Below are 15,486 nucleotides of genomic sequence, written 5' to 3'. Positions count from 1 at the left end.
TTACCACCTCAGATGTTGTCTTACCTCCTCAAATTTTCCAAGTGCTCCCTTTGAATTCTGAGGTGAGTCCTGCTCTCTGCTTAATTTAATTCCCGACCATCGAGTACACCTACATGGCAGCACTGTCACAGGAAAGCAGCATCGATCATCAGGTACCCCCACCAACCAGGTCATGCTCTCTTCTCAGTGCTGCCATCAAAAAAAAAGGTACAGGAGTCTCAAGACTCACACCACCAGGTTCAGGATCAGTTATTATCCCTCAATCATCAGGCTCTTGAACCAGAGGGAATAACTTCATTCAACTTCACTTGCCCCATCACTGAACTGTTCCGACAACCTATGGACTCACTTTCAGGGTCTCTTCATCTCATGTTCTTGACATTTATTGATTAGTTATTTACTATTATTATTATCATGTCTTTCTCTTTTTGTACAGGTTGAGTACCCCTTATCCAAAATTCGAAAATCAGAAAACCTCCAAAAACCAAAATTCCTTTGAGCGCTGACATAATGTCATGAATGGAGAATTCCTCGTGGCGCTGGGAAGGTTGCCACGCAATGTGTAGGTTTCTGCACATGACAGTTCCAAGGAGTGACCTCACATATTTAATTTGCTGAAGCTAATGAAAAATAGAAACACTGCATAAAGCGAAAACTGAAGATCGTGATTGTTTATAGAGAGTGGATTTATCAGCGTTGGGAGTGAGCATATACTGCTTATTGGTACACTGATCATGACACAAGTGAAAACCTATCACGATGAACTGAAATTTTAAGATAATTATGAATATTCAGCAGGTCGGTTGCAGAATTTTAAGAAAAGGCGTTAATTTTTTAAAGATTGGCGGTGATAAAGCATCTGCTGATCACAAAGAAGCAAAGAATGAGCACTGATGAGTTTGCTGAAAGATCATCGCTGATGAAAATCACGCTGAACAGCTGCATCCGTACACATGTGTGATGACATTGACTGCTTATTGGTAGCACATAAATTCAGAGTTGAAAATGATGGCGATCCCAAGCTATCTCATTATATATTCCAAAAAAACTTACAGCCCCAAGCAATTTGGATTAGGGGTGTTCAACGTGTATTGCACAATTTGTTGTCTTTTGCACATTGGCCGTTCATCCATCCTGTTGGGTGTGGAATTTCACTGACTGTATTCTGTTTCTTGTACCTACTGTGAATGCCCGCAAGAAAATGAAGCTCAGGATTGTAAATGGCGACATATATGTACTTTGATAATACATTTACTTTGAACTTTAGATGCCCCCTTCATAGCTAGTCTTATGTCGATTGGAAAAGTGCAAAACATTTTCACTTCCACTACCTCAAGGACTTGCCCTGGAACTTCCAGGGCCACACTCAAAATGGCGACCCCGCATCTGAGCTCCTAAAATGGAGGATCAAGAGACTGCAGAAGCTGGAATCTGGAGCGGAATTATAAAACGCCAAAATGCTGGAGATAAATATCGGTGGACGTTTCGGGTCGAGTCACACTGCATCAGGACCGAACTGGCGGACTGGGGGAGATTCAGCGCGGCCACCGCATTCAAATTCTGGCAAAATTCGGCGGGGAAAGGAATGCTAGAGTCATCGGGCAGTCTCCACGGAGGGAGATAAACAGTCGATTTTTCGGGTCGAAACCCTTCACTAAGACTGGAAAGGAAAGGAAAGCGGTGTTGAAGAATTAGCTGCCACTCTCAAGATGGCGGTCGCAGGGTCCCATTCCCTACGACCTTCCAAATATGGTGGTGCGCCGACAAGGACTAGCCAATCAGGGACCGTGTTGTGAGACGGCGGGCTGTCGTTGGCGACGCCATGGGGAGCTTGTGGCGAGCGTGGCCGGCTGTGGCGGTGGGCTTGTTCCCGAAACGGGGCCTGCCCTGTCGCCTCCAGTGCAGGGTTGGCCCGCCGCTCTGGGCCGAGGGGCGGGGGCAGCCCCGGAGAGCAGCGCAGTGCGGGCAGAGCCACGGTCACTCGGTGCGCCAGAACTATTCCAGGGAGTGCGAGGAGGCGATCAACCAGCAGATCAATCAGGAGCTCAGCGCTTTCTACGTCTACCTGTCCATGGTGAGAGAGAAGACAGGTTCTCACTCCCCAGCGGGGTGGTCACAGACTCCCGGCCCAGCAGGGAGAACTAGACTGTCTTAACACATCTCCTGAAAAAATCCCAGCAGCGAGAACCAGACCTCATTAATTTGAACACATTTCCCTAATACCAGCAAGAGAACTAGACAGTCTCACCACACTTCCCGAATACTAGCAGAGAAAACAGGACCTCCTAATTTGAACATATTTCCCGAATACCAGTAGGGAGAACGAGAATGTCTTACCACATTTTCTGAAAAGTCCTAGCAGGGAGAACCAGACCTCATAATTTCAACATACTTCCCGAATACCAGCAGGAAGAACTAGACAATCTTATCACATTTACTGAAAGATACCAGCGGAGAAAACAGGACCTCATAATTTGACCATAGTTCCTGAGCACCAGCAGGGAAAACCTGACCATCCCAGTAAAGAGACTGGACACGTTCCACTTAACAAAATCCACCAATGTACATTATATCCTGGTAGGGAAACCGTCGCACACCAGCAGGAATATCCAGCATAGCCCACATAGAGCCATAAATCACCACGACCTAGAAGCAGGCCCTTCAGCCGGTCTAGTACATGCCAAACAATCACCAGGTTATTCTGCCTCGTTCTATCGGCCTGAGCCTGAATCATAACCCACCATACCCCTCATATTGAAGTACTTATCGAACCTCGCACTTCCAAATCCCCCCTTAAATATTTAACCTTTTCCCTTAACCCATGACTTCTTGTTCTAGTCCCACCTAACCTCAGTGGAAAAAGTCTGCTTGCATTGACCATATCTATACCTTTCATAATTTTGTATACCTCTATCAAATCTCCCTTCATTCTCCAACACTAATTAAGTGGTGAAGCAAGAATATAAAGGCTGCATAGTGTCTCTAATCCAAGGGTTCCCAACTGGGGTCCATGGACTCCTCAGTTAATAGACTCCATGGCATAAAAACGTTTAGGAAACCCTGCTCTAATCCTTTCATACAGTCTCAATAACTCCAGGAAGATACAAATACAAAATGTCACCTAATCCCAGCAGTGTTATGCATCGTATATGCTCATATAATCTAAATGTCACTCCTTAAAATTCAATACATTGCCTCTCAACACCATTATCAATTCATACTATCGACTGCCATAGTGTCTTGGCTCGTGGCCCAGGTTTCACCCCTCTTCTTACAGCATCACAACTCCGGTTTAGCCTTTGGTGCTGTCTCTGTGGCGTTTGTACATTCTCCCTATATCTGAATGAATTTATCCTGTAGTTCCATCCCACATCCTAAATATATACAGGCTGGGAGGTTAATTGGCCTCTGTAAATTGCCCCAGGTGTGTAGTTCGACATCAGCGTATATGGGGAGATTAAAATGAGATTGTTGTAAATGGGTGCTTGAAGGTCAGTACAGACTTGTGTAGGCCAACAGGCCTGTTTCTGTGCTGTATGACCCATTCTACTGCAATCCAACAGGTTTTGCAAATCATAAACACAAAGGATTCTGCAGGTCCAAAGAGCTGTAGGAACTCTGCAGGAAAGGCAGCATCTATGGAAATGAATAAACAGTTGACATTTCAAGCCAAGACCCCTCATCAGGACTGGAAAGGAAGGGGGAAGATGCTGGAATAAAAAAAGTGGGAGGAGGGGGATGAGAATTTTCTAGGAGGTGATAGGTGAAGCCAGATGGGTGGGAAAGGAAAAGGGTTAGAGAGGAAGGAATCTGATAGGAGAGGAGAGTTGACTATGGGAGAAAAGGAAGGAGGGGAACCAGAGGGAGGTGATAGACAGGTGAGGAGAAGAGGTAACAGACCAGATGGGGAATGGAAGGGGGGAGACAAAAAGAAAAAAAAAGTTGCCAGAAGTTGGAGAAATCAATGTTCTCACCATCAGGTTGGAAGCATGATAAATCAGACATGATGAAATGATGTAGCAGACTTGATGGGCCGAATTGGCTAATTCTGCTCCAACATCTTGCCTAGACAGTATATTAGGTGCTGCTCTTCCACCCTGAGAATAGCCTCAACATGCCAGGAGGAGACCATGAACCGAAATGTTAAAACAGAAATGAGGATTAGAATTGAAACAGTTGGCCACCATTTTACAAATACAAAAATAAAGTGTGAGCAATTACTTTAGAAGTGACATGTAACAGAGCATTTGTTTCAAATAAAACATTTTCAATAGAAACTATGGCAACAGATAATTCTCGGATGAGATTGAGACCAAGCTCAGTGGCTATCTTTGCAAAAAATGAACAGGATGACAGAAGCAAATGCTGTTTCCTAGACACCTGAACTAAAAGTAGATGTAATATACTACAGACATCATCCTTAAAGAAAGAGCAACTTAACCTTTTAAGTTGAAGACCAATTACCGAATTAGATGTCTGAAATTACCATTTTTGAACAAACATTTTGGATTATTAAAATGCGAGCCAGAGGTAAACTCAACAAAGTTGTTTTGAGGTATTCGATGTCATGTGCATAATTGATGCTACATACCAAAGTTATTACCACCTATAGGGTCATATGTCAACTTTCAGTGCCAAGAAGATTAAAGTTTATTTAGCGTGAAGATTGTGGAATTTCCACAATTAATGCAGTGCCACTGAACGATATTATAGTAATGGTTAATAACTGTTTGTAATATAAGAAGCAGTTTAGCTAATTTATGCATAACATGCTCCCGACAGCAGCATGGGAGTATTAGTGTGCTTTTAGTATTGGAAGTTGAAGGAGAAATATTGTCCAGGACACTGGGAGCAAAAATCCTGCTCTTTCTCAAAATTGTACCAATTGGATTATTTTCAAAAGTGTCTGGCAATGGCTATCTCCAACAAGAGATTCAAAGCATTTACCGTTGGCATTTAATGGCATTACTTACTGAGTTTTCATCAGTACCCTGGAGGCCAAATTTGACCAGAAATTCAAATGGACCAGTCACAGCTTCAAGAGAATTGACTCATATCCTGACACCTCAAAGCTCTTCCACATTTGGAATGTTTCACTAACTTGGATGTGTATGGCTCCATCATAACTCAAGAAGCTTGTACCTACCCAGAACAATAATTGGTTGGCACCCTATCCACCACCATAAACATTCATTCTCTCCACCACCATTTCACTGCGTCTGCACTTTGTGTCATTTACAGCAACTGCCGAAGCTGTGATCTCAATCAGCAGGAAGGGCACAAACAACAAAAGAATGGGAATATCTTCCCCTCCATGTAACACACTATCCTGACTTGTCATTGCTGTGATCAAATCATAGAACTTAACCAACAACCAACACTCTTATCAAAAATATGATAAATGAGGGTGTGCATTCTGAAAGTGAATTAAAAAATACACCACCTGGAGGGCAGATGAGTATTAACATCTTATCTGAAAGAAGACATTTTCAACAATGGATAGTACACTCAATACAGGGACTGAAACCCACAACCTTCTGATTCAGAGGAGAAAGTGCTACAGCTGAGCTTCAGTAAACTATCTTTAGGAGTGCTAAGAAGCTGGTTGGGTGCTCTGGTTGTAGATAGAAACACAGGAGTGCTGGTTAGGATTCATGAAGTATTACAGCACAGTACAGGCCCTTCAGTGTACAATGTCACACTGACCTTTTAACTCACTCTAACCCTTCCCTCCTACATAGCCCTCCATTTTTCTATCATCCATATGCCTACTTAAGAGTTTCTTAAATGTCCTTAATACATTTGACTCTACAATCACCCTTGGCAGGGTGTTCCACACAACTACCAGTCTCTGTGTAAAAATTATCTCTGACATCCCCCCTAAACTCTCCTCCAAACACTTTAAAATAATGCATCCTCGTCTTAGCCATTTCTGCCCTGGGAAAAAGTGTCTGGCTATCCACTTGGTCTAGGCCTCTTATCACCTTGTACACATTCCTAGGATCTTGACCAACAACAGTGAAAGGAAGATGGGTTATCCCAAAGTGGTGTGCACTTTGACAACGTTACGTATGATATTCAGGAGCTACAGTTGTCAGGGGCAGGAACAACATGTAATCCTCATTCCTGATTCCCTTTGAAAAGGTGATGGTAGTTTGCCACATGAAGTACTGACTTACTTAGTGAGCGTGCTTCCACAGTGTTGTTGCATAAGAAATTCCAGGTTAAGACCCAGTGACAGAGGAGCAATCAGACAATTTACCTCAAGCCAGGATAGTATTCAACTTGGAGAAGGACAGGATTGATGCCTTTGGCAAGCATCATCAGCCCTTGTCCTGTGGTGGTTGCACTTGTGGAAAATACCGTTGAAGTACTTGTGATTGCAGTAGGTTTATTAGATGCTACAATGCAATGTGATGGAGTGTGTAAAAAATTAGGGTGATATTGGTGCTCCAGTGAAATAGGCTTTATCTAGGATTGTTATGATTTTCTTCAGTGTTGTAGGTCTACTCACCCACACAGATGGACAGTTTTCCATTATCCTCCTGACATATGATGCTGGAAGGGCTGTGGATAATCAAACCTCTTCACTTAAGCCCATCACCCCTACTGAGCCATAGGCCGCTGACAGCAGCTCGCCAGAGTCCTCTGTCCTGGCCCAGTCTTTCAAGTTGTCCCCAGGTGTAGACCTTCATCTTGGTCTATGCTTATCCTTCCTCTTCCTGGGATGAGGTCTATTGGCCTTACAGTAGCTCTAGGGTTTTACGGGATGGGGTTGCTAGCCTCCGCCTTTTGGAGTTGAGATTGGGACCGTCCTTGGCGGAAGATGTGAGGAGTCAAAAGTTGTCCAATAATCTTCCTACTGACTAAGCTGCAGTTACAGCCGCAAGGCTTTATGTGACTCGTCCCACTAAATTTACAGTACCAACATTGCTTGTTTTTGTTTCAGTCATATTACTTCGACCGTTACGATGTTGCTTTGAGAAACTTTGCCAAGTTTTGCTTGGAGCAGTCTGCTGAAGAGCAGAAGCATGCTGAGAAGCTGATGGAGTTTCAGAATATGCGTGGAGGCAGCATTGTCCTGTATGATATCAAGGTTAGTGGGAGAGAAGTATCCCCATCATCTTCATCACTTTTCTCATCCCATCTTTTGAAATAAGAATAACTTTACAAGATGAGGGTGTTGGATAGGTGATCGTAAGTCACTTTCAGTATAACTTCGGTAATAGTGTTGGTGTGCAGAGTGACCTGTGTGTCAATCCAATTGAATCCCTGAAGTCAAAGTGCGGGTAACTTAATTACTTACTGTCCGTTATGCCGCTGGTGTTTAGGGAAGCAATGAAGATCCTCTATCTCCGTCTGTACAGAAGGGTTCTTCATTGCTGTTTCCATAACAATTGCTTTTTGATAAGTCAGGGTTGTTAGCCCTGAGCTGAACCCCCAAACCCAGAGGACTTGTGGACCACTCTGAGTCTGGCTTCTACCCTTTGACCTGCTTGGCATGGGTGACCCTACCAGGAGCCAAAGCACAAGACCCTGACTCCAGCCAACATAGCTCTCCGGGACATAGAGGCACGCAAGCCTCCAAACCCTATGACAACGTTGTGGCCCTCTTAGAGGAAAGTGCAGGGAAAGCAGAGGTATACAAGGTCATGAGGGACACACAATGTGAAAGCACGTAGTGTTTTCCTAGGGAGGGGTGTTAAAAACAAGAAGGCATGCGTTTAAAGCCAGAGGCAAGAGATTTAAGTGGGACATCAGGGGCAGCTTCTTCTCACAAGGGGTGGTGTGTATTTGGAGTGGGCTGCCAGTGGGTTGAGGTGGGCAAATCTTGATAAGGACATGAATAGGAGAGGTTTAGAGGGCTGTGGGCCAAATGCAGGTAGATGGGACTAACTCACTGGACAATGCAGTCAGCATGTTAGGATGAATGCTGTATGATTGTAATAAGGAACACAAATAGCACATTGGACTTTATGCAAGAGAGTTTGAGAATAACAGTAATGTCTTCTTACTGGAATTACATCAGCTCTGATTAGCCATGTTCTTAATGAATGGTAGAACAGATACAAAAGATCAAAATGGCCTTTTCTACTTAATTTCTATTTGTGAATAGGAGAAGGGTCTGTATATGGCAGCATTATTTGCCATTATCATTCTTGTTGAAAGAGGTTGGGAGGAGCTTTAGCTGACACAAGTGATATAGATTTTATACATGTTACACAGTACAGGCACTTTGTGTCAGCGGTGGAGCCGGAACCTGTTTGTTAATAGAGCCCCAATCATACATTCTATTGGACGCTGTGAAGCTTCTTGTGTTTTCAGAAACCTTTCCAGGATGAATGGGGCAGCGGCTTAGAGGCAATGGAGCATGCATTGGAGCTTGAGAAAGAGGTCAATCAAAGCATTCTGAACCTGCACAAGCTGGCAAGTGAACAGAACGATCCAAATGTAAGTATGTAAACCTCATCAAATCATGGCCAGAGTGATTTTCTGCTCAAATTTATTGTGCATAGTTTGGAGGAGTATTCAAAGGCAGCAGTTGGAAATGCAAAGGTCTATGGAGAGTAAAAGGCCTGAAGGTGGTGTCCAAGGAGACATCATCAGGAAACACGGTTTCAATCTGAAACATTGAGTATTTATTTCCTGCCACAGATGATGCTGTATGAGCCACTGAGTTCTTCCAGCACTTTGTTTTGTTGCTTCAGAGGTACTCCAATTGACTCAATTCTGGAGAAACAGATTTAAGATAACTGGCAAAAAAAACAGTAGCCATAACAGTGAAAATAAAAATGTTTTGAGATCTGGAATGTTCTGGTTGAACATTCAAGGAAGCAATTTCAACAGATGCGTTCAAAGGGGAACTGAGAAACAGCTTGAGAAAAAAAGTCCAGAGGATGATACCAAAGTTCTGGGTCTGTGATTTATGAATTGGACCGTGGTTCTCAGCATACATTTATCAATCCTTGTCAGAATCACAAATATGTTGTGACATGGGGAAAGAGAATGAAGAAGATAGTGATGTACTGGTTGTGGGTTGGTTTATTGTCCGTTCAGAAATCTGATGGTGAAGAGAAAAAAGCTGTTCCTAAAGCACGAGTTGGAGGTACATTTATTATCAAAGTATGTATGCAGTATACAATTCTGAAATTCATCTTCTCGAGACAGCCATGAAGCAAAGAAAAGCATCAACCCCCCTCCACACAAAAACAAACAGATTGTGCAACTGGCACAGCAGCTGGAACTTCAAACCACCACCCCCCATTCACAAAAACACAAATACCTGTAGTGCAAATGGAAGCAAGAAAGAATGGGTGAAAACACAGAATATCAAAAACATAAAACAGAAAAAATCCAAGCGAACCACGGTCCAATTCATAAATCGCAGACCCAGAACTTTGGTATCATCCTCTGACAGCACTGAGGGAGAAAGAGAGGCCGTTCCAATGCAGTGCCCTTCCCTTAGGACCAGCATACGCAGTGTGTGTCGTCCCAGACAGTACCTCCTCCCAGATGGCAGCAATGAGAAGAGGGCATATTCAGGGTGATGGGGATCCTTAATGACTGATGCTGCCTTTTGATGCATCACCTTTTGAAGATGTCCTCGATGCTGGGGAGGCTAGTGTTTGTAATGGAGCTGGTTGAGTTTGCGAGCCTCTGCAGTTTTTTTCTAATCCTGTGCAGTGGCCCCTCCGTACCAGACCAGTTAGAATGCTCTCCACGATACATCTGTAGAAATGTTGGAAGAGAAATTTTATAATTCTGCCTGATGTCATTCACCTTGGAAGAGTATACTTTAAATTCCCCCCAGCCTTGATTACCAACAATGAACCTGGAAGGAGAGCACACATCGTTTCTCTCATGAGAGGTAGGCAAAAGTTACACACAATAGAGCAAAACCTGGACTGAATTTCCTATCAATAATTTACAAAAGCCAGTCCCGCATCAGTTACTCTGCATTAAATACCAGGTAATAAAACCAATGATTGAAACCTCCTCAACAGTTTGCTCTCCTTAGTAAATTTCTCTGCGCCATGTAGTGAATTTGGCACTTCTTGATTATTTGAAGTGTATAAAGAAGCTTTTCCATTTTCAAGAAACAAAGTATTATTATTATTATTATGTCTGTTGCCTATACAAAGGGATCTGGGAGTACAGATCCACAATTGTTTGAAAGTGGTGTCTGTTATGTTTTGTAACTTCAAAATAGTAAACTCATTTAGAGGAAGACGTGAGTCTAACTTCGGGTTTACTTTAAGCGAGGTGCGCATTTATCAATTGGTAGCATAATGACGTAGGCAATTCGCGTATTTATACGTACAGTATAACCCATAATGAATTATTGAAATGAACCAAAAATGCTTAACCTATATGTTTGTGCGTGTGTGTGTGTATATATATATATATATATATATATATATATATATACACACACACACAAACACACACACATACATTAATGCAAGATTATTCAAATAATAAAAAAAATTATATACACAACAGTCTCACAGGTAGATAGGGTCGTAAAAAGCTCTTTTGGCACATCAGCCTTCAGAAGTGAGAGAGTGAGAGTATTGAATACAGGAAGTAGGATGTTATGTTGAACTTGTATAAGACATTGGTGAGGTCTAATTTGGAGTATTTATGTGCATCTATGTACAGGAAGTATATCAATAAGATTGAAATACAGAGAAAATCTACAAGGATATTGCCAGGGCTTGAGGATCTGAGTAATAGGGAAAGGTTGAATAGGTTAGGACTTTATTCCCTAGAGGAGCCGTTCCCAACCTTATTTATACAATGGACCAATACCATTCAGCAAAGGGTTCATGGACCCCAGGTTGGGAATCCTTGTCCTACATTATAGGAAAATGAGAGGAGATTTGATAGAAGTATACAAAATTATGAGGGGTATAGATAGGGTATATGCAAGTAGGCTTTTTTCCACTGAGGTTGGGTGAGACTAGAACTAGAGGTCATGGGTTAAGGATGAAGGGTGAAATGTTTAAGGGCAACATGAGGGGGAACATCTTCACTCAGAGGGTGAAAGCGTGGAATGTGCTATCAGTGGAAATGGTGGATGCAGGTTCTATTTCAACATGTAAGAGAAATTTGGAAAAGTATATGCATGGGAGAGGTACAGAGAGCTATGGTCCAGGCTCAGGTTGATGGGATGAGACAGAACAGCATGAACAAGATGGGCTGAAGGGCCTGTTTCTGTGCTATAGTGCTCTATGACTTATTGATATTTATCTTAAGGTTAAAATATACTGGTCTCATCCCCAAGTGAGCAAACTGCACCTTGGAATTTATGTAGATTTTTTTTTAATTCTGGCGTCTGGCAAAATATCAAATAAAATTTTGCACCAAACACATATTAGGACAGAACCATCAAAGTGTGTTTCTTTCGATCATAGGGATTTTGGTTCAAAGCCCACTGAATTTACAGGCAATTTTGGTTTATTTTTGCACAAATTGGGATAGAGCCCAGTTTTATATTTAATAAATAAAATTACATTAGCAATATTTATATATTCAAAGATCCAGTTGGAACTTCAATGTTTTGTAACTCTCCATAAATATATTTATGTGTAGCAGGATATCAATACCTTAAATTTCATCTGAGTAGCCTCCAACCTCATGGCATGAATACTGATTTCTCCCTTCTGTAAAAGAGATTTATTCCCCATTCTGATCTTTTACCTCTTCTCACCTGCCTATCACTTCTACCTGGGTCCCCTCCTCCTCCCCTTTCTCTGTGGTGCACTTTCTTCTCCTATCAAGTTCCTTCTTTACCAGTCCTTTACCTTTCCTACCCACCTGGCATCACAAATCACCCTCCAGCTAGCCTCCTTTCCCTCCCTTCACCTTTTTATTGTTGCATCTCCCCCCCCCCCACCACTTCCTACTCAGTCCCGAAGAAGGTCTTTGCTCAAAACGTTGACTGTTAATTCGTTTCCATAGCTCCTGCTATGAGTTCTTTCAGTATTTTGCGTGTGTTGCTGTGGATTTCCAGCGTTTGCAGATTTTCTCATGTTTATGAAAAAGTTTATACTTTTTGATCAGTAGATGGCTCTCTTACACATAGAAATTAATAGAAGCTAAAAGTGCTTGGATGTAATATTTCAGATGAGATGTGCACAGAAACTGTCAGACCAAATGCTTCTAAAGGGTAAGTATAGCTAGATGGTTAGCCAAAACAAGTTGGGCCAAAGGACCATTTTCTGTGCCGTATGAACCTGAGATGAACAGAAGCTCAGTCGAGCTGTCCTTTAAGGAACATACTAAGAGTAGTAGAGGGAGAAAGATTTGAAAATAAATACATTCTTAAGGACAAATAAAGGCACATTAACACTGATAGATAGTGATTAAAATCAGAGGAGTGCCAGTGAGAGATATCAGAAGATTGCTTATACAGAGGTTCAGAGACATGATAACCAATCTGATTTGTGAGAAGTTTAGAACTTGAAATTTGTCTCACCAGTCTTCTTCAAACTTGGATGAGTATGCTGCATTAAAACCTGTGTGGATGAGTGTGGCCTACAAAGACTTACTGTACATTCCCAAACCAAAAGCTGTGGATGAACCAGGAGCTACGTTGTCTGCTGAAGGCTAGATCTGTGGTATTCAACTCTGGCGACCCAGGCCTGTACCAGAAAACAGGTATGATTTGCGGAGAGCTATTTCAAGGGCAAAAAGGCAATTTCAAATGAGGCTGGAGGCGACATTGGATGCGCGACGACTCTGGCAGGGTTTGCAAGACATTACTTCTTACAAAGTAAAACCCGATAGCATGAATGGCAGTGATACTTCATTACCAGATGAACTCAACGCCTTCTATGCCTGCTTTGAAAGGGAGAATACAACTACAGCTGTGAAGATCCCTGCTGCACCTGATGACCCTGTGATCTCTGTTTCAGAGGCCTATGTTAGGCTGTGTTTAAAGAGAGTGAATCTTCGCAAGGCAGAAGGTCCCAATGGAGTACCTGGTAAGGCTCTGAAAACCTGTGCCAACCAACTGGCCGGAGTATTCAAGGACATTTTCAACCTCTCACTGCTATGGGCGGAAGTTCCCACTTGCTTCAAAAAGGCAACAATTTTACCAGTGCCTAAGAAGAATAATGTGAGTTGCCTTGATGACTGTCGCCCAGTAGCACTCACATCTACAGTGATAAAATGCTTTGAGAAGTTTGTCATGACCAGACTGAACTCCTGCCTCAGCAAGAACCTGGACCCATTGCAATTTGCTGAACGCCACAATAGATCAACAGCAGATGCAATCTTAACTGCTTTAGACCACCTGGACAACACAAACACCTATGTCAGGATACGATCATTCCCACAATCCTGATTGAGAAGTTGCAGAACCTGGGCCTCTGTACCTCCCTCTGCAATTGGATCCTCAACTTCCTAACCGGAGGACCACAATCTGTGCGGATTGGTGATAACATCTCCTCCTCGTTGACTATCAACACTGATGCGGTTCAGGCATTTGTGCTTAGCCCACTGCTCTACTCTCTATATACCCATGACTGTGTGACTAGGCATAGCTCAAATACCATCTATAAATTTGCTGATGATACAACTATTGTTGGTAGAATCTCAGATGGTGATGACATGGCGCACAGGAGCGAGATATGCCAACTAGTGGAGTGGTGCCACAGCAATAACATTGCACTCAACGTCAGTAAGACGAAAGAGCTGATTGTGGACTTCCGGAAGGGTAAGAAGAAGGAACACACACCCATCCTCTTCGAGGGATCAGAAGTGGAGAGAGTGAGCAGTTTCAAGTTTCTGGGTGTCAAGATCTCTGAGGAGCTAACCTGGTCCCAGCATATCGATGCAGTTATAAAGAAGGCTGTTATACTTCATTAGGAGCTTGAAGAGATTTGCTATGTCAACAAATACACTCAAAAACTTATATAGATGTACCGTGGAGAGCATTCTGACAGGCTGCATCATTGTCTGGTATGGAGGGGGCGAGGGACTACTGCACAGGACCAAAAGAATCTGCAGAGGATTGTAAATTTAGTCAGCTCCATCTTGGGTACTAGCCTACAAAGTACCCAGGGCATCTTCAGGGAGCAGTGTCTCAGAAAGGCAGCATCCATTATTAAGGACCTCCAGCACCCAGGGCATGCCCTTTTCTCGCTGTTGCCATTGGGTCAGAGGTACAGAAGCCTGAAGGCACGCACTCAGCAATTCAGGAATAGCTTCTTCCCTTCTGCCATCTGATTCCTAAATGGATATTGAATCTTTGGACACTACCTCACTTTTTTTTTAATTATAGAGATTTTTGTTTTTGCATGTTTATTTTAAATCTATTCAATATACATAATTGATTTACTTGTTTATTTATTATTATTATATTTTCCTCTGCTAGATTATGTATTGCATTGAACTACTGCTGCTAAGTTAACAAATTTCACTTCACATGCCAGTGATAATAAACCTGATTCTGATTCAGTCAAAAGAGCAGTGATTGATACTCCTAACAGTCATAGCATGTGGTGGTTTTGGAGTTTGTGTTTCCCGTGTTGGATGAATTAAGCGATGATGTTGAGAAACTCCTCATGGTTACGTTTTCTTCCTGTTACAGCTATGCGAGTTCTTGGAGGCAAACTACTTGAATGAACAAGTCATAGCCATTAAGAAGCTTGGGGATCACATAACCAACCTGAAGAAATTGGGAGCTCCTGAGGATGGTATGGGAGAGTACCTGTTCGACAAGCACTCTCTGGGTGGGGACAGTTAATGACATGCTTTGATAAATGCATCCTCTTAGGGAATGCCCTGTGCTTGGCTTTTCTCATTTTCTGCAAATCTTTCCAAATCTACAGAAAAGATTCCTATATTCACCTGAGAGATGTGGTGCGGTAGATCCCAGTGCCCCCACTGTTAAATTAGAACAATTGTTGCCAATCTAATCCTGGTTAATGTAGGGCCAGATTAAAGATAACATTGAAAAATACTGTGTGTAGAACATGTTGCCATCTGTTTCCAAATAAAACCTGATAAACTGGACCACTTTGTCTGCTGTTTTTGTTGGATCAGGAGAAGATCTTAGTCAGTGCATGAATATGGCAGTTATGTCCTTATTCAGGAAGGGTAGATTTGCAGGATTAACTCCTGTAGTAGTAGTAGTATGCAATCACTCAAGTCAAAAATGATCATACCACCATAAGACATGGGAATTGGGCTGCTCGGCTCATCAAGTCTGCTCTGACATTCCATCATGGCTGATTTATTATCCCTCTCAACTCTATTCTCCTGTCTTCTCCCTGTAACCTCTGATGCCTTTAATAACAAAGAACCTATCAACCTCTGCCTTAAGTATACCCAATGATCTGGCCTGCATGGCTGTCTATGGCAATAAATTCCATCCTATGGCTAAAGAAATTTTCCCTCATCTCTGTTCTAAAAGCACATCCCTCAATTCTGTGCCCTCTGGCCATAGACTCCCCACTATAGGAAACATCCTCTCCA

The 15,486-nt window shown here is 42.5% G+C and overlaps 1 protein-coding gene across 1 annotated transcript; it reads left to right on the top strand.

Moving 5' to 3' along the window:
* Positions 1–1,814: 1,814 nt before the first annotated feature.
* LOC140205389 (ferritin heavy chain-like) lies at positions 1,815–15,017 on the top strand. The gene is made up of 4 exons (XM_072272981.1): positions 1,815–2,074; positions 6,950–7,096; positions 8,326–8,451; positions 14,600–15,017. Exons 1-4 carry the CDS (start codon positions 1,823–1,825, stop codon positions 14,753–14,755), a joined length of 681 nt encoding a protein of 226 aa, XP_072129082.1. The 5' UTR covers positions 1,815–1,822; the 3' UTR covers positions 14,756–15,017.
* Positions 15,018–15,486: the final 469 nt, after the last annotated feature.

The sequence above is a fragment of the Mobula birostris genome, chromosome 11 (assembly GCF_030028105.1).
Source record: "Mobula birostris isolate sMobBir1 chromosome 11, sMobBir1.hap1, whole genome shotgun sequence".
NCBI classification, from domain to species: domain Eukaryota; kingdom Metazoa; phylum Chordata; class Chondrichthyes; order Myliobatiformes; family Myliobatidae; genus Mobula; species Mobula birostris.
Note: the sequence above shows the minus strand (reverse complement) of the source record. Positions and strands in the feature narration are given on the sequence as shown.